Below are 26,267 nucleotides of genomic sequence, written 5' to 3' on the forward strand. Positions count from 1 at the left end.
TTACTATCCTTGTAGCTATAGAAAAATTTAACATTGACAGACCAAGTGGTAAAGGTTTTGCTTTCTTAACCCATTCCGTGAATCCTATCCATGATTCTTCGAAGCAATAATACAGTGACGACTGCGGAGAACCATCTGTGCGCAATGGTGAATCAGTAAGCTGAAGTCCTTTTCCTTTATTCCATTTCTCCCAATGTGACGGTAGTGGAGCTATTGAATCTCGGACTGAAGTCCTTGGAGTCCACCACTCATCTCCCTTATTGGTCTGAGATGGATCAAAGCCGGGCACATACGAGGTCAGAGAAATCCCTTCAACGCCTTGCGTACCTATCTCGGGAATGATACCATCTGCTTGGCTAAAATTCACATCAAATGAACTCTGGGATGCTTCATGTTATGTTAGGATAAATAATCAATTAACAACTTAAGCACAAACAAATCCATTACATTAACATTTTATAAAAAGTTCTAATAATTTACACACCAACATTTTACATAAATTTCAAACTACACGCTTACAAACCAAGGACACTAACACACCAAGCACACTTACAAACCGAGACCTTATAAAACACCACAAAATTCAGGCCGATATCATAGATGACAGTAAGACAAACAGAAACGCAAACAACCTAATAAACAAGACAACATAACATTCAAGAGAGTGGTGAAGACTAGTGTTTCTTTACCCCGCGTGTGGACCTCCTCAATGGTGGCTGGCTCGTTGAAGGCTTCTTCGGTGACGGCTTCTTCGGTGAAGGCTTCAAAGGCTCTCCGAGCTCAACGTCAACGTCAACGCTTGCTTCCTTCCGTGAATCTTTAAGCTCTGTCCTCATTTGCTCAAATGTCTCAGCCATCTGTCTTTGTAGCCGCTGTTCCATTTCAGAGAAACTCTGCTCAAACAACTGTGCCACAAAAGCCTTCATGTCTTCATTAAAAGCCGCTTGCTTAGGTCCAGTAGAGAGAACCTTATGCTTCCTTTTTTCCATACCACAATCTGGAAGCCTCTTCTTACCCCTTCTTGATGTAGCGTCTAGGTTCTTTGATCCTTTTGGAGTATGGTAGTCTTCATCACTCTCGGCCGCTTCATCATTCACAGCCGATTCATCATTCACATGTGCTTCATCATGAAGATCTGAACAAACCTCTGGAGCTTCTTTGATTTCCCAAATATGGTCATTAAAATCATGTCATGTTTTTATCAACTCCATCAGGTTCTTGACTCTATCATCCTCCACATCATCATCTCTGCGAAAAGCATCAGATTGGACTACATCATAATTTCCTCTCCAGTCGATATATGCATAGATGTCATCCTACACAAGAAAGGTACAGAGAGTTAGATCCTAAAAAACTCATAGAAACCGGATGGACTCAACTTACATAAAGATAAGAGATTACCTCAGGTGTCAGTATTTGCTCCAACCGAATGATCTCCTCATATGACACTTTTCCAGCTCCCATCCAGTTTATGCATCTAGGACCGTTCGTGAAACCTTTGTCAAGTTTTTTTCTACAAAGCTTCCCAATCTTTGGTACAGCTTCCATTGCCCAAATCTGGAAGGCGTACGAGAATCCATCCAACACATAACTAGTAGTCTTATCCTTCAGGTTGTCACGAGTTTTGGTTATTGAGTTGTAGAGAAGGTCATAAGCAGCAACTCCCCAAGGATACTTTCGAACCTTCTCAAGATCCATGACCACCTTGATGTATTTGAGGGGGATATTAGCCTTCTCATCTCTCGCTAAAACCACACAAAGAATGATGGCCAGATAGATCAGTCGTATGCGATCTGCATTCTTCCACTTCTTAACAGCTTCCTTGTCCTTATTCCACAGGTTGAAGAGTGTAAATGTTCCATCTTTTCTCCTCAACACATTGCTCCAGAAACCACCGTCATATTTCCACTCTTCGAACTCCTTAAGAGAGATACGAGTATTGCACTCAACCCGGTTACTGCGTGGAATTCTCGTAATGAAAATCGGAGTGGTCTCCTCGCAAAGACAAACCAAAGCTCGTGCAATTTTTAAGTCACCAGCTCCCTACACAAGAAGCTGTGTACCACTCTCGCGGAGAACCCAAGGCCATTCTTATGGAGCTTAAAGATCTGAGAAAAACCGGATCTTTCTTCACAACTTCCAACTCCTTTGGCAACCACTCAGTGAACTTTCGCATAATGTATTCAATCCTGCAGTTGTTATTGATATGAGTCACTTGGGGCTCCTCGCCCTCCTTAAAAATCCTCTTTGGTAACTCTAGAGACATATCTAAAAGCGCATAAAAAACTTGTTAGTTCAACAGGTTAAAGTATCGATATCATAACACAAATAATGAGAGCAAGACAAATGCCTTTTACATTTACATTCTCCTTATCCTAGAATATGTATTCCACCTAGTTCTAATTTCAGAAAGAACAACAATTTGTTCAATTGATCAATCAACAACAATCAATCTACCCATGGCCTATATTACAATCGGACAACATCTACTCTACTTGAAAACATACACAATCGGACAACAATTAGTATAAGATTTCAAGAACCAAACTTTCCCCTTTTCCAAAAACCTAAATCGATATTTTACAACTAAAAATCTAAAACATTAACATGCAAACACTTAATCGTGATGTATAAGATGTTTAATCAATCCGTGAATCGAATTTACCTTAAGAAATATGACAAATCGATTTAAAAAAAAATCTATGTAAAAGGGAAAAACAACTCAATTTCGTTTTAGATGAGAATCAATAGAACTAATTGAATACCTTGTGTGAAGAACTGAGACGAAAATGGAAGAACACGTCGTAATTCGATTTGACCCGTCCGACGAAGAGGAAGAACACTTGGATTTCGTTGTATCTTCAGTGAAATCGAAGAGGAAGATGACAAAAGCAAGATTCGAAACTACGGGTAGATGAAACTCCGACGAAGAGCAAGGCTTCTCTCCGTTGAACCCTAAATCGCCATGGAAGGGGCTTTCTTCTACGGCGGAGAAGAGGAGGACAAAAAGAAATTAGGGTATCGGCCAAAAATTTTCCCTTTTGTTATTTTTTTTAAGTTTTGTTATTTTTATTTAAACTTTTAATATTTACCAATTTAAAATATATTACGAAAATTTTAATATATAATTTTAATTCTATTTAATTGGTAAATTAAGGGTAGTTTGGTATTTACAGGAACAAAAATTCTATTTTCCTAAAAAATCTTTTACAAATCTTAGTGTGACAAATCCAAGTTCAAAGCGTCTTTTTTTTCCAATTTTCTCTTGATTTTATAAATAAAGCCATAAGTGCATTGATTTCAAGTCATAAATAGTTGGGCTTTTTGCAAAAGTAACTCAAAACTTGAAGTCAAACAGAAAACTAACCTTTTCTTTTGACTCCTTTTTTTTTTGAGATTTTAACCCCACACCTGCATTTTATCTACGAAAATGCCATTAACATTTTTTTTTTTTTTTTCGAAAATGGCTTCTTTACTGTCTCAACCTCATCTTCTTCAAGTATTTACAATATTGTCACTGCAATGAATAGTGGCAACAACCTTGTACGAACTGTTTGGAGCTTTTAATGCCCTTTAATGCACGTAAATCTCTTTACACTCTCTCTGTTTCAATTGTTATGAACTAAAAACAACATTTCTTTCACTTTCTCTCTATATTCATCCAAAAAACTCAAGCTTTTGATCCAGACGCCTTATTATAAGTCGTCTAATAAGTCGTCCAGATGGAAGACTTTCCAGACGACTTAATTAAGTCGTCCGATAAGTCGTCCAGCTGGGAAGACTTTCCAGACGCCTTATTATAAGTCGTCTAATAAGTCGTCCAGATGGAAGACTTTCCAGACGACTTAATTAAGTCGTCCGATAAGTCGTCCAGCTGGGAAGACTTTCCAGACGCCTTATTATAAGTCGTCTAATAAGTCGTCCAGATGGAAGACTTTCCAGACGACTTAATTAAGTCGTCCGATAAGTCGTCCAGCTGGGAAGACTTTCCAGACGCCTTATTATAAGTCGTCTAATAAGTCGTCCAGATGGAAGACTTTCCAGACGACTTAATTAAGTCGTCCGATAAGTCGTCCAGCTGGGAAGACTTTCCAGACGCCTTATTATAAGTCGTCTAATAAGTCGTCCAGATGGAAGACTTTCCAGACGACTTAATTAAGTCGTCCGATAAGTCGTCCAGCTGGGAAGACTTTCCAGACGCCTTATTATAAGTCGTCTAATAAGTCGTCCAGATGGAAGACTTTCCAGACGACTTAATTAAGTCGTCCGATAAGTCGTCCAGCTGGGAAGACTTTCCAGACGCCTTATTATAAGTCGTCTAATAAGTCGTCCAGATGGAAGACTTTCCAGACGACTTAATTAAGTCGTCCGATAAGTCGTCCAGCTGGGAAGACTTTCCAGACGCCTTATTATAAGTCGTCTAATAAGTCGTCCAGATGGAAGACTTTCCAGACGACTTAATTAAGTCGTCCGATAAGTCGTCCAGCTGGGAAGACTTTCCAGACGCCTTATTATAAGTCGTCTAATAAGTCGTCCAGATGGAAGACTTTCCAGACGACTTAATTAAGTCGTCCGATAAGTCGTCCAGCTGGGAAGACTTTCCAGACGCCTTATTATAAGTCGTCTAATAAGTCGTCCAGATGGAAGACTTTCCAGACGACTTAATTAAGTCGTCCGATAAGTCGTCCAGCTGGGAAGACTTTCCAGACGCCTTATTATAAGTCGTCTAATAAGTCGTCCAGATGGAAGACTTTCCAGACGACTTAATTAAGTCGTCCGATAAGTCGTCCAGCTGGGAAGACTTTCCAGACGCCTTATTATAAGTCGTCTAATAAGTCGTCCAGATGGAAGACTTTCCAGACGACTTAATTAAGTCGTCCGATAAGTCGTCCAGCTGGGAAGACTTTCCAGACGCCTTATTATAAGTCGTCTAATAAGTCGTCCAGATGGAAGACTTTCCAGACGACTTAATTAAGTCGTCCGATAAGTCGTCCAGCTGGGAAGACTTTCCAGACGCCTTATTATAAGTCGTCTAATAAGTCGTCCAGATGGAAGACTTTCCAGACGACTTAATTAAGTCGTCCGATAAGTCGTCCAGCTGGGAAGACTTTCCAGACGCCTTATTATAAGTCGTCTAATAAGTCGTCCAGATGGAAGACTTTCCAGACGACTTAATTAAGTCGTCCGATAAGTCGTCCAGCTGGGAAGACTTTCCAGACGCCTTATTATAAGTCGTCTAATAAGTCGTCCAGATGGAAGACTTTCCAGACGACTTAATTAAGTCGTCCGATAAGTCGTCCAGCTGGGAAGACTTTCCAGACGCCTTATTATAAGTCGTCTAATAAGTCGTCCAGATGGAAGACTTTCCAGACGACTTAATTAAGTCGTCCGATAAGTCGTCCAGCTGGGAAGACTTTCCAGACGCCTTATTATAAGTCGTCTAATAAGTCGTCCAGATGGAAGACTTTCCAGACGACTTAATTAAGTCGTCCGATAAGTCGTCCAGCTGGGAAGACTTTCCAGACGCCTTATTATAAGTCGTCTAATAAGTCGTCCAGATGGAAGACTTTCCAGACGACTTAATTAAGTCGTCCGATAAGTCGTCCAGCTGGGAAGACTTTCCAGACGCCTTATTATAAGTCGTCTAATAAGTCGTCCAGATGGAAGACTTTCCAGACGACTTAATTAAGTCGTCCGATAAGTCGTCCAGCTGGGAAGACTTTCCAGACGCCTTATTATAAGTCGTCTAATAAGTCGTCCAGATGGAAGACTTTCCAGACGACTTAATTAAGTCGTCCGATAAGTCGTCCAGCTGGGAAGACTTTCCAGACGCCTTATTATAAGTCGTCTAATAAGTCGTCCAGATGGAAGACTTTCCAGACGACTTAATTAAGTCGTCCGATAAGTCGTCCAGCTGGGAAGACTTTCCAGACGCCTTATTATAAGTCGTCTAATAAGTCGTCCAGATGGAAGACTTTCCAGACGACTTAATTAAGTCGTCCGATAAGTCGTCCAGCTGGGAAGACTTTCCAGACGCCTTATTATAAGTCGTCTAATAAGTCGTCCAGATGGAAGACTTTCCAGACGACTTAATTAAGTCGTCCGATAAGTCGTCCAGCTGGGAAGACTTTCCAGACGCCTTATTATAAGTCGTCTAATAAGTCGTCCAGATGGAAGACTTTCCAGACGACTTAATTAAGTCGTCCGATAAGTCGTCCAGCTGGGAAGACTTTCCAGACGCCTTATTATAAGTCGTCTAATAAGTCGTCCAGATGGAAGACTTTCCAGACGACTTAATTAAGTCGTCCGATAAGTCGTCCAGCTGGGAAGACTTTCCAGACGCCTTATTATAAGTCGTCTAATAAGTCGTCCAGATGGAAGACTTTCCAGACGACTTAATTAAGTCGTCCGATAAGTCGTCCAGCTGGGAAGACTTTCCAGACGCCTTATTATAAGTCGTCTAATAAGTCGTCCAGATGGAAGACTTTCCAGACGACTTAATTAAGTCGTCCGATAAGTCGTCCAGCTGGGAAGACTTTCCAGACGCCTTATTATAAGTCGTCTAATAAGTCGTCCAGATGGAAGACTTTCCAGACGACTTAATTAAGTCGTCCGATAAGTCGTCCAGCTGGGAAGACTTTCCAGACGCCTTATTATAAGTCGTCTAATAAGTCGTCCAGATGGAAGACTTTCCAGACGACTTAATTAAGTCGTCCGATAAGTCGTCCAGCTGGGAAGACTTTCCAGACGCCTTATTATAAGTCGTCTAATAAGTCGTCCAGATGGAAGACTTTCCAGACGACTTAATTAAGTCGTCCGATAAGTCGTCCAGCTGGGAAGACTTTCCAGACGCCTTATTATAAGTCGTCTAATAAGTCGTCCAGATGGAAGACTTTCCAGACGACTTAATTAAGTCGTCCGATAAGTCGTCCAGCTGGGAAGACTTTCCAGACGCCTTATTATAAGTCGTCTAATAAGTCGTCCAGATGGAAGACTTTCCAGACGACTTAATTAAGTCGTCCGATAAGTCGTCCAGCTGGGAAGACTTTCCAGACGCCTTATTATAAGTCGTCTAATAAGTCGTCCAGATGGAAGACTTTCCAGACGACTTAATTAAGTCGTCCGATAAGTCGTCCAGCTGGGAAGACTTTCCAGACGCCTTATTATAAGTCGTCTAATAAGTCGTCCAGATGGAAGACTTTCCAGACGACTTAATTAAGTCGTCCGATAAGTCGTCCAGCTGGGAAGACTTTCCAGACGCCTTATTATAAGTCGTCTAATAAGTCGTCCAGATGGAAGACTTTCCAGACGACTTAATTAAGTCGTCCGATAAGTCGTCCAGCTGGGAAGACTTTCCAGACGCCTTATTATAAGTCGTCTAATAAGTCGTCCAGATGGAAGACTTTCCAGACGACTTAATTAAGTCGTCCGATAAGTCGTCCAGCTGGGAAGACTTTCCAGACGCCTTATTATAAGTCGTCTAATAAGTCGTCCAGATGGAAGACTTTCCAGACGACTTAATTAAGTCGTCCGATAAGTCGTCCAGCTGGGAAGACTTTCCAGACGCCTTATTATAAGTCGTCTAATAAGTCGTCCAGATGGAAGACTTTCCAGACGACTTAATTAAGTCGTCCGATAAGTCGTCCAGCTGGGAAGACTTTCCAGACGCCTTATTATAAGTCGTCTAATAAGTCGTCCAGATGGAAGACTTTCCAGACGACTTAATTAAGTCGTCCGATAAGTCGTCCAGCTGGGAAGACTTTCCAGACGCCTTATTATAAGTCGTCTAATAAGTCGTCCAGATGGAAGACTTTCCAGACGACTTAATTAAGTCGTCCGATAAGTCGTCCAGCTGGGAAGACTTTCCAGACGCCTTATTATAAGTCGTCTAATAAGTCGTCCAGATGGAAGACTTTCCAGACGACTTAATTAAGTCGTCCGATAAGTCGTCCAGCTGGGAAGACTTTCCAGACGCCTTATTATAAGTCGTCTAATAAGTCGTCCAGATGGAAGACTTTCCAGACGACTTAATTAAGTCGTCCGATAAGTCGTCCAGCTGGGAAGACTTTCCAGACGCCTTATTATAAGTCGTCTAATAAGTCGTCCAGATGGAAGACTTTCCAGACGACTTAATTAAGTCGTCCGATAAGTCGTCCAGCTGGGAAGACTTTCCAGACGCCTTATTATAAGTCGTCTAATAAGTCGTCCAGATGGAAGACTTTCCAGACGACTTAATTAAGTCGTCCGATAAGTCGTCCAGCTGGGAAGACTTTCCAGACGCCTTATTATAAGTCGTCTAATAAGTCGTCCAGATGGAAGACTTTCCAGACGACTTAATTAAGTCGTCCGATAAGTCGTCCAGCTGGGAAGACTTTCCAGACGCCTTATTATAAGTCGTCTAATAAGTCGTCCAGATGGAAGACTTTCCAGACGACTTAATTAAGTCGTCCGATAAGTCGTCCAGCTGGGAAGACTTTCCAGACGCCTTATTATAAGTCGTCTAATAAGTCGTCCAGATGGAAGACTTTCCAGACGACTTAATTAAGTCGTCCGATAAGTCGTCCAGCTGGGAAGACTTTCCAGACGCCTTATTATAAGTCGTCTAATAAGTCGTCCAGATGGAAGACTTTCCAGACGACTTAATTAAGTCGTCCGATAAGTCGTCCAGCTGGGAAGACTTTCCAGACGCCTTATTATAAGTCGTCTAATAAGTCGTCCAGATGGAAGACTTTCCAGACGACTTAATTAAGTCGTCCGATAAGTCGTCCAGCTGGGAAGACTTTCCAGACGCCTTATTATAAGTCGTCTAATAAGTCGTCCAGATGGAAGACTTTCCAGACGACTTATAATAAGTCGTCTGCGCAGTCTTTTGGATTGAAGTAAATACCTGACTCAAGATAGCAGCTTTCATTGATCTGCGGCCTCTGCTGCCCTCGTAAGCCAGTATCGGTGGAGACGGACTGTCTGCTCTGGGACCACCAATACTAGCACCCAATTCCGGCATAGCTGTGTACGTCTAGACCTGAAGAACTTGTATAAACCCATCCACGGTGTAACAGCCAGCAATTTCTTTGTTCCACAAAGAGTCCATCAGCACCTTAAACGCGACTCTCCCCCATGGATAATTCTCAAACCGTTCTAAATCCATCACTAGCCTTGCCAGAGTAGATCGTGTAGCGGTTGAAAACTTTCTCCCTTCAATGAATCCAGTGAAGATGGAGAGGTACGCGAGCCGCTTGCGATCTTCCCTGGACCAATCCCCGCATCTCTTCAGTGCTGCTATTATCTGATCAGTAGTTGGCCCAGCTTCCAGATGAACTCCCAGCATCCCCCAGAAAGAAACCATCTCTGGGGTAACGTCACATTTTGGTGTCTCAAGGTCCTCGATGTACTCGCAGTTTAGACCAGTGAGGTTTTCAAACTCTAACAGTGAAAACCTCAAAGGTTCTGGACCAACGAGAGACCACATCTCATACTTCTTCTTAATGTCCAGCTTGAAACTGAGCATGTAGTGAACCAGCCTTGAAGCCCAACCAAATCCCTGCTCCTTGAACTTGATGAAAACTCCCAAACTCGACTCCTTGAGCTCTTCAAATTCGTCATCAGTAAGAGCTTTCCTAAGAGCAGTATGCAACTTGCTGTTATCCGTATGATACGAAATGCTATTGTGGGCTTCTGGTTCTTCCCCTGATGTGTATAACCTACGGGGGAGTTCTGGAATATCCATCCTTTTTGTCTGCAAAATAATCAAAGACAACAATATAAGTCCAGACGACTTAGTAGACGACTTAAATTACTTACAAGTCTTCCAGTCGCAGAAGGAGTTGGAGTACTCGTCATTGCGGTTATAGATCTGAAAAAATAAACGTGAAACGGTGAGAATGAGTAAATTGATAGAGACAACGTTTTATGTTCATCTTTTCCTCGAGATTGATGACTTAGCGGCGTTAGGGTTTACAGAGAAACGGCGCTAAGGTTTACAGAGAAGAAGCGGCGGCGCTAGGGTTTAGAAGAAGCGGCGGCGCTAGTGTTTAGAACGTTGGTGACCACGGTGGCGAGGGCGACGGTTTGTTCGGAAATAGTGGAATCGGCGGCGCTAGGGTTTAGAGGAATCGGCGCGGCTAGGGTTAGAAGAAGCTGCGGCGACAACGGTGAGAATGAAGTGAGATAGATAGCCGATGTTGAGAACGATGGTTTGTTCGGAAATCGTGGGAATTCGAAATCGCCTTTGAGAGGGAGAACTGTTAGGGTTTCTGAATTTCGCGAAAAATGAAACAAAAAAAATAAAAATCACCTTATATATTGGGTAAATAATCCGGTTAGCTTTAAAATTACATTGGTAAACTTTAAGGTTTGGTCCGGTTTAGACGACTTATTCTGGCTGATAATGTACAACAGACGACTTAATATTTAGTCGTCTGTTTTCAGACGACAAAATATTAAGTCGTCCTAGACCCTAAAATGAACCCCTAAACTAAAATGACTAGATTAACTAACTAACCACGTTATAAAATCAAATTATACTTAAATAGTGTTTACTATACACAGAAATGAACACGCATAAGTAATTTTAAAAATTTTCAAAAACGGTTTTAATGCTTTCCAAAATCTAACCCTAAGAACACATACAATACTACAACATATGTTGATGAAACATAAACTAAAGAATATCATGACTCACTACTACTTTCACTCATCTATGCTGAAAACAATTGAAATTTGTTATATCTTAATTTATACCTCCTAAGACATATGTTAATTACATAATTCCCATTTTTCACTTATCAAAATATTTTTTACAAAATTTTTAAATTATGTTTAAGACTAACTGTCCAGACGACTTTCAGTTAAGTCGTCTGGACGACTTATTTTCAAGTCGTCTAAACAGACGACTTGCGAGGGGTAGAAACGTAAAAAAAATTCCGTTTTTTTGTTTGGTCACAAGGAGATAGTTGTAATTTCAATAGCCTTTTAAGTTACTTTTGCCTTTGACCCAAGTTGGGGTATTGTTTTGGTTTGACTCCAAGTTTTGAGTCACACTTGGCAATTCTCCCTAAATAGTTTATAACGAACTAGTTCAAGAAATAGCAAAAAAAAAGAAGCTCAATAAAGCCATAAGTAACACACACAAGATTTGACTTACATAGCCATGAGTGCATTCCTTTTCCAGGGCCTCCAGCTGAGAATGAGCCGCCTCCTCCCATGAGCATCTAATAGCAAATATATTTTAAATTATATATCAGTCTTTCCTCAGAAATATGATTTGATTGAACATTGAATTTAGGCACCTGAAGAACAGTGGCGATGACTGCTTCTTTCTCGTTATTCCAGCCAGGAACCTCAAAAGCCAGCGCAAAGTGTGTAGCCTGAAGATGACCAAAAAAAAGCTCAATTAGAGTTGTAACATAAAACACTTTCATCTCTAACAAACATGTCCATTACTCCAATGACAGCAAATCTTTCATAGATACCTCTCCACCAGTATGTTGGAGAAAATCTCCACCAGTATGTTGGAGAAAATCTCCACCAGTATGTTGGAGAAAATCTCCACCAGTATACTGAGATTTCGGCTCCACTTGACGAGGTACATTAGGAAGGTCAGAAGTTAATGGCTCAGCAACTTGTAAAAGTTCCTCGTGTTCAACTCCACTTGCCGCCAGTACCATACGTGCAACAGTGAAATTCTCCTGAAATACCCAGATCAAATGAGTAAAACAATTATAATCACAGAGGTTTAGATGAGTGCTGCCTTACAGTCATAAATTCCTCCAAGAGTTCCCCATTCAATCTATCCAAAGCAGACTCATGGGCGTACAGAGGATTTGCCAATGCACCGGAATAAGCAGCTGTGTGAACGGCCTCCATGAGGAGACCCATAGGGTTCTTTGCAAGCTCTGCTATCTCTACCTTCATCTTACGTAGCTGCACAATAACCATAAGTCACACAGAGCTTTTTTCCACCAGAGTTATCAAAATAATAACAATCTTTTACCTCATCATTGACTTTGCAATCCAAGAAAGCAGGGTTACTCACGCTGTCTACTTACGGGAACCCTGCTTTCTTGGATAGCTGATAGACACTCACAGGCTCAAGCCAAGGCATATATCAACATCTAGAAATAGAAAATCTGGGTAAGGTTTACTTACGGGAGACATATGTGAGGCGATTTTGAGACCATTTGGAAGAGCAGTGATCTTAAGTTTGCTAGGCTCAACGTGGCCGGGGAGTGGTGGAGGTTGAAATACACCCTCCAGTGGCACATACAATGAAGTTATCGAACCAGAGTATCCCCACTAGTCAACCAGCTGAAGTAACCTGGAGGAAAATCATATTTGCTTTGTAACAGCATCAAAGAATGCATAACGCGCCGGTATCAAAAGAGGAATATGATTATAATCTCAATCAAAAATCGAATCTAATGATTGAGGCAAAAAGTCGTTTATCTTAATCGAAACCTAAAACAATCCCATCATCGCAGGTAATCATCAATCTGGAAACAAAAATCCGAATCTAGATCTACAAAATCTGTAAATCGGACGAATCCTCTCCCTACTCGAACGTTCCAGAAGCTAAATCGATGATGAAACCATGAAAGGATTGGTACTGACCTTGAGAGCCTTGGCTCGTGAAGCTGCCGTGCGATACATGGCGACTGTGGAAACCCTAAATCGGAGATAATTGAGTACCGAGTGGAGGAAGAGAGAGAGAGAGAGAGAATAGGCGGGAGAATGAATATCTTATTAAGTATAGGAAAGATACAAGTACGTTATTCACACTAATGAGTAATTACATAGAGGTCTTTTGAGTCTGTAGTCTTTCCTTAATGTGCCCCCTTAAGATGTCAGTAACACCGATCTTGATTTTCGATGTCTGAAAAGGAGCTCGGGATAGTGGTTTTGGTAACCATCAGCCAGCTGATCATGTGTCACACGTAGGAGTCGATGTTGTATCTGACCGCGTACAAAGTGGTAGTCTAAGGTTTGGTTATGTTATCGCAGTAGACAGTAAGACACAAGTGGAGAGGAACACCAAGTTCCATGAGTAGTGAAACAATCCAGCGTAGCTCAGATGCCGTGTTTACTACTGAGCGGTACTCAGCTTCAGTAGTAGATCTCGCTACGCCGTTCTGCTTTTTGGATGTCCAGGAAATTGTTTGTGATCCAAGGAAGATAATGTATGCATTGGTGGAGACATAATCATCGGAATCTCCAGCCCAATCTGCGTCGGAGAAAGCATGTAAGGTTGGTTTTGATTGTTTGCGCAAGAAGATCCCATGTGTCAAAGTTCCTGAGAGATAGGGAAGGACCCTCTTAACAGCCTGCCAATGATCAGAGGTTGGTTGATGCATGGACTGCGATAACCTATTAACATCATATGAGACGTCTGGACGAGTGAGAGCAAGATATTGGAGACTTCCAACAATGCGTCCATACTCATGTGGATCAGATGAAACTTCTCGTGTGTAGTGTGAGCTTAGGATGAGTTGCAAGAGGTGCCAAAATAGGTTTAGCATTTAACATGTTTGCCTTGAAGCCAAGAAAATAGGTGAGGTTGCCCATGTCTTTAATAGAGAACCATGTGGCCACAGAAGTAGTGACCTTTTGTACCAGATTCTGATCACTTCTAGTGACCAAAAAAAGGTCTTTGCACAGACTGTCGGTTAGACGAGGCGAGGAGAATGCTTGACTAGCAAAGGTTGCGTCCCAAACGTTGTGACGTATAACACTTTCATAAAAGGGTTTCGCAAGTCCAAGAGAGCGCACGATGGGATGAAACTCTTCTGTGAGATTACTCACAAAATGCTACACGGCGACACCTTCACTTACAACACTCTTATCCATGGCTATTGTAAAGTGGGGAAATTAGTGTCACCCAAAAGGTTATGAGGCGGATGTCCGAGTCTTGCGTGCCTGGTGATATCACTACCTTCAACATTTTGTTAGATTGTTTATGTGATATTGGGATGATTGAGAAAGCGCTGACGATTGTTAATTCATTACCATGGAATTGTTTTGTAGTCTCAACCTTAAAGAAGTGAAGCCTGATGTTGTAATGTACCGGACAATGATCTATGGGTTGTGTAGGAAAGGCCTACGACATGAAGCAGATGTGATGTATAGACAAATGACAGCAGATGAGTTCCTGCAGTTATTGTACAATTTGTAGAAATTCTTGTATTTATTTCTATAACCTTTTTGAATATAACATGATGAATGCAAGAATCTTGATAAAATGTCACAGGGGCGACGATTTGATGTCACATTTGAGACTTGGTAATGCAGATTAACCTCACACAAGCGGTTCACATCCTATAAATGGGAGATTATCTCTAAAACGATGAGCTACGAGAAAACCAACCGGAGCATATGAGGCAAAGCTCCAAAACTTTTTATTTATACAATGTGACATTATTCCAAATCCTATAAGTTAAATTTGGTTGACTGATCAATTAAATGGGTTGATCCGGTTAAGTGAATTAAATCCTTACATCATATGCATGTGTTTGAACATAACCACGCCAAGATGACGAGATACATTTGAATGATGATTGAAGTAGTCATTGAGGTTTTGTTCCACTGAGATTTGATGTACCACAAAGAATTTGCTATACCCATTTATTAATCAATTTTCTCAGATCAACCAAACTGAAAACTTCATAAATCGAACAAAGAGCCACATAGATAGCCTTACTAATGATTAGAGGTGATGTTACGTAAAGACCAACGTGTCCACCTTAAGAGTTAATCTACTACCAAAGCATCTAAGGGCATGATTATCGGCGTCACAAACCGCGTCCTTACCGAATTAAACCGAAAAATTAAATCGAAATGAAATAAAATGAAGAAAACGTATGTTAATTAAGAATTTTTTGTCTCCGTCCTTAATGGCACGTGTCATCGCGCAAGTGAGTGTGCGGATTAGGGTTGGGAAAGCGGAGTCGAGTCATTCTCATCCTCTCCCTTCTCTCTCTCGACGGCGATCTCGGTCTCACCCCGTTCCCTCTCCCGATCTCTGTCTGACCCGAACCGTTATCTCCCCCGATCTCTGTCTCAGCCGTTCCCTCTCTCGAGCTCTATCTCCGCCGTTCCCTCTCTCGGCCGATCTATCTCCCCGGCTCTGTCTCCCGACGTTTCCTCTCTCTCTCGATCTGTCTCTCGAGCTCTATCTCCGCCGATCTATCTGTCTCCGCCGATCTATCTCTCCGGCTCTGTCTCCCGACGTTTCCTCTCTCTCCCGATCTGTCTCTCGAGCTCTATCTCCGCCGATCTATCTCTCTCCGCCGATCTATCTCTCCGGCTCTGTCTCCCGACGTTTCCTCTCTCTCCCGATCTGTCTCTCGAGCTCTATCTCCGCCGATCTATCTCTCTCCGCCGATCTATCTCTCCGGCTCTGTCTCCCGACGTTTCCTCTCTCTCCCGATCTGTCTCTCGAGCTCTATCTCCGCCGATCTATCTCTCTCCGCCGATCTATCTCTCCGGCTCTGTCTCCCGACGTTTCCTCTCTCTCCCGATCTGTCTCTCGAGCTCTATCTCCGCCGATCTATCTCTCTCCGCCGATCTATCTCTCCGGCTCTGTCTCCCGACGTTTCCTCTCTCTCCCGATCTGTCTCTCGAGCTCTATCTCCGCCGATCTATCTGTCTCCGCCGATCTATCTCTCCGGCTCTGTCTCCCGACGTTTCCTCTCTCTCTCGATCTGTCTCTCGAGCTCTATCTCCGCCGATCTATCTGTCTCCGCCGATCTATCTCTCCGGCTCTGTCTCCCGACGTTTCCTCTCTCTCTCGATCTGTCTCTCGAGCTCTATCTCCGCCGATCTATCTGTCTCCGCCGATCTATCTCTCCGGCTCTGTCTCCCGACGTTTCCTCTCTCTCTCGATCTGTCTCTCGAGCTCTATCTCCGCCGATCTATCTGTCTCCGCCGATCTATCTCTCCGGCTCTGTCTCCCGACGTTTCCTCTCTCTCTCGATCTGTCTCTCGAGCTCTATCTCCGCCGATCTATCTGTCTCCGCCGATCTATCTCTCCGGCTCTGTCTCCCGACGTTTCCTCTCTCTCTCGATCTGTCTCTCGAGCTCTATCTCCGCCGATCTATCTGTCTCCGCCGATCTATCTCTCCGGCTCTGTCTCCCGACGTTTCCTCTCTCTCTCGATCTGTCTCTCGAGCTCTATCTCCGCCGATCTATCTGTCTCCGCCGATCTATCTCTCCGGCTCTGTCTCCCGACGTTTCCTCTCTCTCTCGATCTGTCTCTCGAGCTCTATCTCCGCCGATCTATCTGTCTCCGCCGATCTATCTCTCCGGCTCTGTCTCCCGACGTTTCCTCTCTCTCTCGATCTGTCTCTCGAGCTCTATCTCCGCCGATCTATCTGTCTCCGCCGATCTATCTCTCCGGCTCTGTCTCCCGACGTTTCCTCTCTCTCTCGATCTGTCTCTCGAGCTCTATCTCCGCCGATCTATCTGTCTCCGGGTTTAAAAACCTAAACCCAGTGGCAGTTTAAAGAGAAAAACGGGTGAGACAGGTTCCCAAGCGTCAAGCTGTGAAGTTGGTGATCATGAGACCCGGCCTGAAGGTGCTAAGGCTGCAAAAGCAAGAAGGAACACATCTAAAGGGAAGGCTCTTGATGAGGTTAAGAGCATTTGAGAATTGAAAAAGGAGGATTTGGTGATGAAGGACTGTCAAAGCTGGCAATACTTGACACTCTCCTTGCTAAACAACAACCATTAAGTGAGGCTGAAGAAGTAGTTAAGAATAAGCTGCTTGCCTTGTATTTCTGAGAATGATGAACAACAATTCTCTGTTTTAAATCAGTGTTTGATCTCTGTTGGTTGATGTCTACTATTTGTGTTTAAATTAGTTCTCGTTTGCTTGATGTTATGCTGAATTATGTTTGAGTTTCTTCATGTAATGGACTCTGTTTTCTATCAATAATATCTATTATCTGTGTTTAAACTCTGTGTTGTTGGGTCTTGCATTCTTTCATTATGAACTCAATTATTTTTCTAATAATAACATCGACTATTTATGCAGGTTAAGTCAAACATGGGACTTGACTACAGCTATAGCCAGCCTTCGGAGTCAGAGGATTTGTTTTGTAACTCAGTAGACAGTGGTTACAGCGAAACAGATGATCTAATTCGACGTGACCAAGCTGAGATTAGCTTACAGGCTCGTTCATCAGTTCAGTACCCTCCCCAACCGGAGGTTGAGTTTGGCTTCCCGCAGATATGCTACTGTGGTGCTCAGCCTCTACTTGCAACATCTAACAGTCGGAATAATCAAGGTTAAATGTCGATATGCATAATCATATACTCATTTACTCTTCCGTAAGTGATCATTTACTTTTCCGTATTATCACCACAGGGAGAAGATACTACACTTGTTAGAATGCACATGATGGAGAGTGTCATGTATGGAAGTGGTGGGATGTAGCGGTGATGGAGGAAATGAGAGCCAGAGATAGACATGTGATTCAGCTGGCTGATAAGGTAGAAAATCTGACTCTTGCCATCGACTATGAGACTGAGCAGAAGATGGTTAGGCTACAGAAGCTTGTGTGTGATATAACCACGAAGAAATCTTTTTTTAGCACTAGGTTTGAGTACTTTGTAGGTGTTATGGTTCTCGTTTTGGTTTTAATAGGAATGTTGTTGTGTCTTGTGTAATGTGACTTGATGAGCACTCATGGATTTGTAATATGTTATTGTGGTTTAATTTGAAGATGGACTTGTTGATACTTGTTATTCTCGTGACCTTGCCACTCACGAGCACACAGCACACACTGACGAGCACACAGCACACAACACACACTGACGAGCACACAGCACACATTCTCGTGACCTTGTTATTCACCAAAGTCACATGATTTGTTTGTTTCTTCACCAATTACACTGCCAAAATGTCAGAAAACATTACACTCCAAAGTCACATGCTTTGTTTCTTTCTTCACCAAAGTCACAAGATGAAATAAAGAGTAATTAGTATCACGGGGGATTGAGAAGTGTCACTCGAACTCCCTATAAGTAACATCCTTCTTCTCCCACTTAAATTTGCACTTCTCCTCACGTTCATAACATTTTCTCTCATTTGCAAAATTTAAATGGTTTCTTCTTCTCATTATCATTACCACAAAGGTGATGATGATGAATTTGATTCTATTTTTGAGGATATATATGAAAATCTCGATTTTATTCCAGAACCAAAAGAGCGAAAAAACTTATTTTTATCGAGAGAAACCGGGAAGAAGGCCACAACAACCTCTGGAATAATTATTTTAGCGACACTCTGACATATCCGCACAATTTATTCCGGCGACGGTTTCGAATGAACAAGCCCTTGTTCTTGCGTATTGTGCATCGTCTCTCTACAGAAGTAGAGTATTTTCAACCAACAGAAGATGCAGCCGGACGGTCTGGTCTATCACCGCTCCAGAAATGTACCGCAGCAATTCGTCAATTGGCGTATGGAGGTGGGGCTGATGCCATTGACGAATATGTACGACTTGGTGAAACAAGAGCTCGAAAATGTTTACACCAATTTACCGCCGGAATAATCCACTTTTTTGGCGATGAATACCTCAGACGTCCCACACAAGAGGATCTTCAAAGACTACTCCATGTGGGAGAACAACGTGGATTCCCCGGGATGGTTGGCAGCATCGACTGTATGCATTGGGAGTGGAAGAATTGCCCCACCGCTTGGAAAGGAATGTATTCACGAGGAACCGGAAAACCAACAATTGTGTTGGAGGCGGTTGCTTCGTATGACCTTTGGATATGGCACGCTTTTTTTGGAGCTCCAGGTACTATGAACGATCTTAATATTCTTGATCGATCACCTGTTTTTGATGACATTATTAACGGAATAGCTCCAGAAGTTAACTTCTATGTGAACGGAAGGGAGTACCATTTGGCTTACTATCTGACGGATGGTATTTATCCAAATTGGGCGACTTTTATTCAATCTATCCGACTGCCACAGGGTCCGAAAAATTCTTTATTTGCTAAAAACCAAGAAGCCGTCCGAAAAGATGTTGAGCGTGCGTTTGGGGTCCTCCAAGCAAGGTTTGTCGTTGTTAGAAATCCATCTAATTTATGGGATAAAAGTAAAATAAGAAATATTATGAGAGCATGTCTCATTCTCCATAATATGATAGTCCAAGATGAACGAGATTCACAGACTCTAGAGGAATTTCAAGATGAAGATTTTACATTTGCCGTTAAAAAGACTATAAAACACGGCAATAGAATTTCTCGTCGCAAAGAAGTTCGGGATCCACACATTTATCAACAATTAAAAGAAGATTTGATAGAAAATATATGGGATAAATTTGGAGATCTTCAATAAAATTGTTTGCTTGCCCAATCTACAAATTCAATAAAAATGTTTGTTTGCTTTTTTTTATGTTCTTTGTAAAAAAAATTCCAAACTTTGTACTTTTATTATGTTTTCAATTTTAATGTAATATGTTTTATTTTAATGTAATATGTTTTATTTTTATGTAATAAAATTAAAATAATTAATTAATTTACTAACTTCAAAATACTAATAAAATAATCTAAAAATTCTACAAAAGTCCTACCAATAATCTACATTTTTAGGTTTGTCCTTGACTAAAACTCTTAACATCAAAATACTAATTAAATAACCTAGGGACTCAAAGATTAGTCCTACCAATAATCATACCCTAAGAGCTGAGATTGCCTTCAATCATGGTGATGCCTGAATAGAAGATAATAAAGCATATGTTTCAGAGCCGGAAATGATATATATATTTATTTTTAGGGCCAAAAGGACATAAATTATATGTCGCTTTACTGGTAAGAACGTTAGGTTATATATAAAAAATGAAGGGCTCGAATTCCTTAGATGCAGTTTTAGTCTTTAAAAAAATAAAGATAAAAGGACCAAAAAAAATTTAGCTTCTCGGCCAAAAATATTCAGGCTCAGCTCTGCTTTCAATCACATGCAAACGTAGAAAAAAGCCTCCCTCTTCCCACATTGCTTCACCAAATAATCTCCCATTCTGATCCTTTATGGTGCATTTGTTTGCGCTCATTATAATCCCATAGTCTTCCTGCGTCAACTGACCAGCAGTCAAAATGTTTCTATCAATCTTGGGAACAAAAAACACATTCTTGATCATCTTCTTCTTCCCTTTGTAAGTCACCATCACTACATCCCCTATACCTTCGGACATGATGCTTTCCGCATTAATGAACTTGATCTGAGCCTTGTGTGTTCTGTCTAAACTCGTGAAATACTTCTCATGTGGACTCATGTGATTCGATGTTGTGGTATATATCATCCACATGTCATCATCATACGTCCTAGGACCTATATCGAATGCCAACGTTTGATACTCAGGTAGTACTACTTCTTTAGATTGTGATGATGCTCCTCTAGAACCAAGGTAGCTCAGATATCAAATCTTATGAACACAAGAATGTGAAACTCAAATAATAAACTCTTCATATTAATCTCTCGATGCTTTAGAAAATCACTCAAAACTAAAGTTCTCACAAACTCATAAAACTCACAAGTTATGCAACACCCTTGCATCCCCTTATATATTACTTATAATTTCCTAAACTCATTAGGTAACACAAATAGATATTTTCCCAATCCTTAAAGATATCCATTAACACATTAGGATTAGGTAGCTTGCATTTCAAGTTACTTCAAGCTTACTTCAACATTCTCCCCCTTAAGCTTGAAATCATTTTCACTCAAGTCTTGAACACCAACAAAATTTCTCATCTCCTTGAACTTGATCCTTCCAAGTACTTTTGTCAAAATGTCGGCTCTTTGTTCTTCTCCGGGTACATGCTGAACTTCGATAAGATCACTTTCAACACATTCTCGTATAAAGTGGTACTGTCTATGTATATGCTTGCTTCATCCATGGAACACGAGATTCTTTGTAAGAGTGATGGCAGACTTGTTATCTATTCGAATTGTCAATTTCTCTTGTGCTCGTCCAACAACTTCTCTATAAAGATCCTGAAGCCAAATTGCATGTTTAGCTACTTCGGTTGCTGCTATAAATTCAGCTTCACAAAATGATAAGGCCACAGTTTCTTGCTTTTGGGAACACCATGTTATTGGACTGTCTTCAAGATAGAAGACGTGACCTGCAGTACTGCGACCATCATCGTCATCTACGGCATGTGAGCTATCGCTATACCCAACAAGTTTTGTCAACCCCATCTTCTCTACTCGTTTGAACGTAAGGCCGTACGTTAATCTTCCCTGCAAATACCTGAGAACCTGCTTCAGAGCCGAACCATGTGTCTCATTAGGCTGCTGCATCTATCTCGACAAAACTCTGACACAATAACTCAGATCGGGCCGCGTATGAAGCAGATATCTAAGGCACCCGATGTTTCTCTTGTACTCCCCTTCATTTATATCCTTCTCCTCTTCACCTTTAGAAAGACGTAGACCAGGATCCATTGGAGCATGAATGGCATTGAAATCTTCCATCTTGGTTTCACTTACGATTTTCTTCGCATATCTCTCATGCTTCAACGTGATACCATGCTCGTTTTGACACACTTCTATACCAAGATAATAGGTCAATCGCCCTAAGTCACTCATCTCGAATATGTTCGACCTTCTCTCTTTAAACTCTCGTATTGCTTCATGACTCGTTCCTGTAATAAGAAGATCGTCCACATACACGGCGATAAGAAGAACATGATCCTTTTCTCGACTTCGATATAACGCTGGCTCTTTAGTGCACTTTACAAAGTTTAGTTGCTCTAGGACTTTGTTTAACTTCTCGTTCCACGCCTTTGGTGCCTGCTTCAAACCGTAAAGAGCCTTGTTTAACTTATACACCTTACTCGCTTCTCCTTTGATCACAAAACCTTCGGGTTGAGAGACATAAACCAATTCCTTTAGATCACCGTGTAGGAACGCTGTTTTAACGTCTAGGTGATGTACTTTCCAACCATTCGATGCAGCCAAGGGTAGGATGAAGCGGACAGTCTCAATACGCACCACTGGAGCGAATACTTCCTCATAGTCGACTCCATGTCTCTGAATATATCCCTTCACATCAAGTCTGGCTTTATATTTGTTGATGCTTCCATCTGAGTTTCTTTTGACCTTAAAAACCCACTTGAGCCCGATTGCTTTTGCACCACTCGGAAGATCCACCAAATCCCATGTCTTGTTCTTTATAATCGATGTGATCTCGTCTTGACAAACATCTCTCCATACCTTCTCTTCCTTTGCTTCATCATAATCCCATGGTTTGTCGTTTAGAAGGAGCAGTAGACGCTCGCTTTCAACTTCAGCCAGTAATATATAGTCGTCCAAATACCCTGGCCTTTTGCTCTCTCTCGATGATCTTCGTAGGATAATATGATCAAGTGTGTCTTCTTCTTCTTCAACAGTAGGTGCAACTTCGTCGACAGCTTCTTCTCATTCTTTGTTACCAACAACATGAGATATGTTGGCGTCTTCTCTTTCGATGCCGTTGTTTCCAAAGTCTCTGAAATCAAGTTCAAATCTTCCAGGTTCGCCATATTCCTCTGTTTCGATGGCCTTCCAGTTCCACCTTTCGCTCTCCTTAAAGACAACATCTCTACTTACCACTATTTTCTTATTGATCGGATCAAGCAATCTATATGCTTTTGATCCTGGCTCAGTTCTGAGATGGACAAGTTTTCTTGATCTATCATCGAGTTTCCTCAGATGCCATGCTTCTATCTTGGCATAGCCTATACATCCAAACAAACGTATATGCTCCACATTCGGCTTCTTCTTCTTGAACACTTGATAAGGCGTCTGTGTGATCAACACTCTCGTCACGAATATATTAATGAGATATGTGGCATGCCTTAAAGCCTTACCCCATAAATAATTAGGCATACTCATGTGCTTCAAGATGCTCTTTGTCATCCCTAGAAGTGTTCTATTTCTTCTTTCTTCCACCCCGTTCTATTGAGGAGAGTAAGGAGCTGTTAAGTGTTTAATTATGCCGGATTTTTCGCAAAAAACTTGGATATCTCCTGAAGTGAACTCACCGCCACGGTCTGTTCTAAGCGTTTTGGTCATAGCTCATGTCTCTTTTTCGACTATTGCCTTAAGCTTCTTAAACTTCTCAAAGGCTTCTCCTTTCTCCTTAAGTAGAACGGACCACATGTAGCGTGAGTGATCATCAACAAGAATGAAGATATACCTGTTCTTCGCTGGTGTTGAGGGTGTAATGGGTCCACAGAGGTCCCCATGTAGGAGCTCTAGTACATTACTCGCGCGATATATGGTTGCTTTTGGAAATGCATGTCTTTCTTGCTTCCCAAGCAAACATGTTGAGCATGTATCCTTCTCGATCTTCATCTTAGGCATTCCATACACGAGTTCCCAGTTGATCATTGATCCCATCGAATATTTTCATATATGCCCAAGCCTTGTGTGCCACTTTTCGGATTCTCCTTGCGCGATTGTTTGAAGGCACATCGTATTATCTCTGTCTAGGAGTACTTTGTATAACCTATTCTTCGACCTCTTGGCTCTTGCTATTAGTCTTCCATCTTTATCGTGTAATGTAAGGTACTCTTCTCTCATTCGCACATCACAGCCCGATTCCGTTGCTTGTCCGAGACTAATGATGTTGCTTCGCAAGTCTGGTATGTAATAGACATCGGCTAAGATTTTATTTTCTCCATCTTTGGTAAGAAACATAACTGGACCTTTTCCTTTTATGTCGATGCGTGAATCATCTCCGAAACGTACCTTGCCTGAAACAGATTCATCGATAGACTTGAAATAGCTTATGATTCCAGTCATATGATTACTCGCGCCGTTGTCTAAATACCAAACATTCTCTCCTACCGAGCTTGTTTCAAAGTCGCTAGGGTGTATGTTCTTCTCGTTTAAGAGAATAACTTCATGCATCATCAGATCTTCGGCTTCTTGTGTGTTGTCATCTTTAGTTTCTCGTGCTTCTTGCAGTTTTAACAGTCGATCAGGGCCATCCATGGCGAAGTGACCATTTTTGCCGCACTGGAAACATGTTATTTTGGACATGTCTCGATCACGATCATAGTTGTAGCGTCCGCGGCCTCTTCCCCTGTTATAAAATCGTGCTCCTCGTTCTCTGCCTATATAATTATTGTAATCTTGATTCGGTTGATTCGGTTGATTCTCGGAAGTTTCATACATTAACTTGGTCTGATTGTCTTGTGCCTCTTCTTCTTCTTCAGCTACCCGTTCTTCATATGTCTTAAGACGTCCAATGATGTTTTCAAACGTTGTGATCTTAAGATCGAGTACTTGTTCCAAAGAGACAACAATGTGTATATACTTTCTCCGAGGAAGACTCTTAAGAAACTTCTTAACGAGTTTGGATTCTTCAATATTATCTCCCAATGCGGCTTTTGACGATATCTCGAAAAAATTTCCAACAAAATCATCAATGGTCTCCATGTCTCTCATCTTTAAACGGCCGAACTCAGCCATTAGTGTTTGCAGACGAGCTTCTCAAACCCTTTATGTTCCCATTTGTCTTGCTTTGATTGCCTCCCAAACTTGTTTCGCTGTGTCGAGTTCTCCTACCTGCAAGATTAGTGCTTCGGGTATGGACTGGAAGAGTAATGATGTGGCCATGTCATTCTTATCGCTTTCTTTGGATTCATTGGCAATGACCTCCCATACTTTGTGTACGTTTAGTAACACCTTGATCCTCATAGCCCAGACTGTGTAATTGGTTGCATTCAACATCGGAAAATTGATTGATGAAGGGCCTCCTCCTTCCTTCCGTTGAGCGGTTGACGTCGTCGTAATATCTCCCATGGCGTTTGATCGTCTTCGGAAGCTATGATACCAATTCTAGAACCAAGGTAGCTCGATATCAAATCTTATGAACACAAGAATGTGAAACTCAAATAAGAAACTCTTCTTATTAATCTCTCAATGCATTAGAAAATCACTCAACACTAAAGCTCACACAAACTCATAAAACTCACAAGTTATGCAATATAACTTATAATTTCCTAAACTCATTAGATAACACAAATAAATATTTTCCTAATCCTTAAAGATATCCCTCATACATTAGAATTCAATTAGGTAGCTTGCATCTCAAATTACCTCAAGCTTACTTCAACAGCTCCAACCTCCTTTTGTCTTTTCAACATTCTACATATGGCATCCGCTGGTAATGATTCAAGCACACCAAGATGCTTACGAAGTCTGTTAAAAGTCTGAAGATTATCATCATCACATGAATCTGACAGAGAGGTGAACAATTTAGTTATAGCTTCACAATCAGACGATGATCCAACCTCCAGTACCTTCAAAAGTTTATCAAAGGTCTCCACTGGCAATGATTCAAACATATCAAGAAGCAAAAGAAGACGGCTAAAAGACAGATTCTGCATGGCCATGAGTTGGTCCCCCACCGGAACAGCACCATCATATGAATCTGAGAGCGAGATTAGCTTGGTTGTAGCTTGAAATTTGGATTTGGTATCTGCAAAAAGAGGATCAGTAGAGATCTTCAAAACTCTATCAATGTATGATGAGAAGCGTTCTCTAAAGTCGATTTGAAGTTGTTCAAAGTCCTTTTGCAACTTGGCTTGCTCGTTGCTTTCTTGTAGAAGGTCCCAAAGATCTTTGGCTGAAGCAGCGTCGAGTGTCTGTCTGAAAACAGAATCTGGTACAGAACATTGCAATATGTGGATAGCTTTGGTGTCTTTTACGACAAAGTCTCTCCATGGTGAAAGATCTTCGGCTTGAATCGTGGCTGCTAACTCTGGCATTCTCAGTGGATTAGGTGGGGCTACGTTCTCAACGACGTCCCAAAGCCCTCTCTCCACTAGGGTAGCTTTCATGATTGGAGCCCAAGCTTCATAGTTTAGGTCATCGAAAACAACTTCTTGTGGAGTCGGTTCGTTCGCTGTCGCCATAGCTGTGATCGTCAAGGTTTCTCGGCTTTTCTCTTTGTAAATTATATGTACTAGGTTAAGACGGGACCTTGGGCTATATATATATACTAGATTAAGATCCGCACCTTGCGCGGGATAAAAATTATATATATAAATTATTTTATGTATTATATATTCTTACATATTATGAAATAATAAATATATATTAAATAATTAAAAGTCAGTAACTATTACATATATAATAAAATTGGTGCGAACGTATAAATCAATTTTATTAATACAAACAATTTTTTTAAAAAATTTGATAGGATATGTAATTAAATTTAAATGATATTAACATACATAGTATATTTTTAATATTAATGTCTATTTTT

The 26,267-nt window shown here is 41.4% G+C and overlaps 2 protein-coding genes across 3 annotated transcripts; both read right to left on the minus strand.

Annotated features, from left to right (window-relative positions):
- Positions 1-433: 433 nt before the first annotated feature.
- Positions 434-12,717, minus strand: LOC106293290 (probable mitochondrial-processing peptidase subunit alpha-1). 2 transcript variants are annotated; one of them, XM_013728948.1, is made up of 8 exons: positions 12,610-12,717; positions 12,148-12,316; positions 11,755-11,922; positions 11,472-11,687; positions 11,289-11,366; positions 11,144-11,210; positions 1,402-2,268; positions 434-1,316 (listed from the first exon to the last, which is right to left on the minus strand). In XM_013728948.1, exons 2-7 carry the CDS (start codon positions 12,154-12,156, stop codon positions 2,033-2,035), a joined length of 774 nt encoding a protein of 257 aa, XP_013584402.1. In that variant the 5' UTR covers positions 12,157-12,316; positions 12,610-12,717; the 3' UTR covers positions 434-1,316; positions 1,402-2,032. The 2 variants fall into 2 exon arrangements, with proteins under 2 accessions (XP_013584402.1, XP_013584403.1); XM_013728949.1 differs by lacking the exon at positions 434-1,316 and adding an exon at positions 2,766-2,982 and having other exon boundaries at positions 2,182-2,268.
- A 257-nt stretch (positions 12,718-12,974) lies between these two features.
- Positions 12,975-13,514, minus strand: LOC106345054 (uncharacterized mitochondrial protein AtMg00810-like). Its single transcript, XM_013784322.1, has one exon. The coding sequence runs from the start codon at positions 13,512-13,514 to the stop codon at positions 12,975-12,977; it is 540 nt and encodes a 179-aa protein (XP_013639776.1).
- Between the last annotated feature and the right edge of the window lie 12,753 nt (positions 13,515-26,267).

This window comes from Brassica oleracea, chromosome C5 (assembly GCF_000695525.1).
Source record: "Brassica oleracea var. oleracea cultivar TO1000 chromosome C5, BOL, whole genome shotgun sequence".
NCBI lineage: Eukaryota > Viridiplantae > Streptophyta > Magnoliopsida > Brassicales > Brassicaceae > Brassica > Brassica oleracea.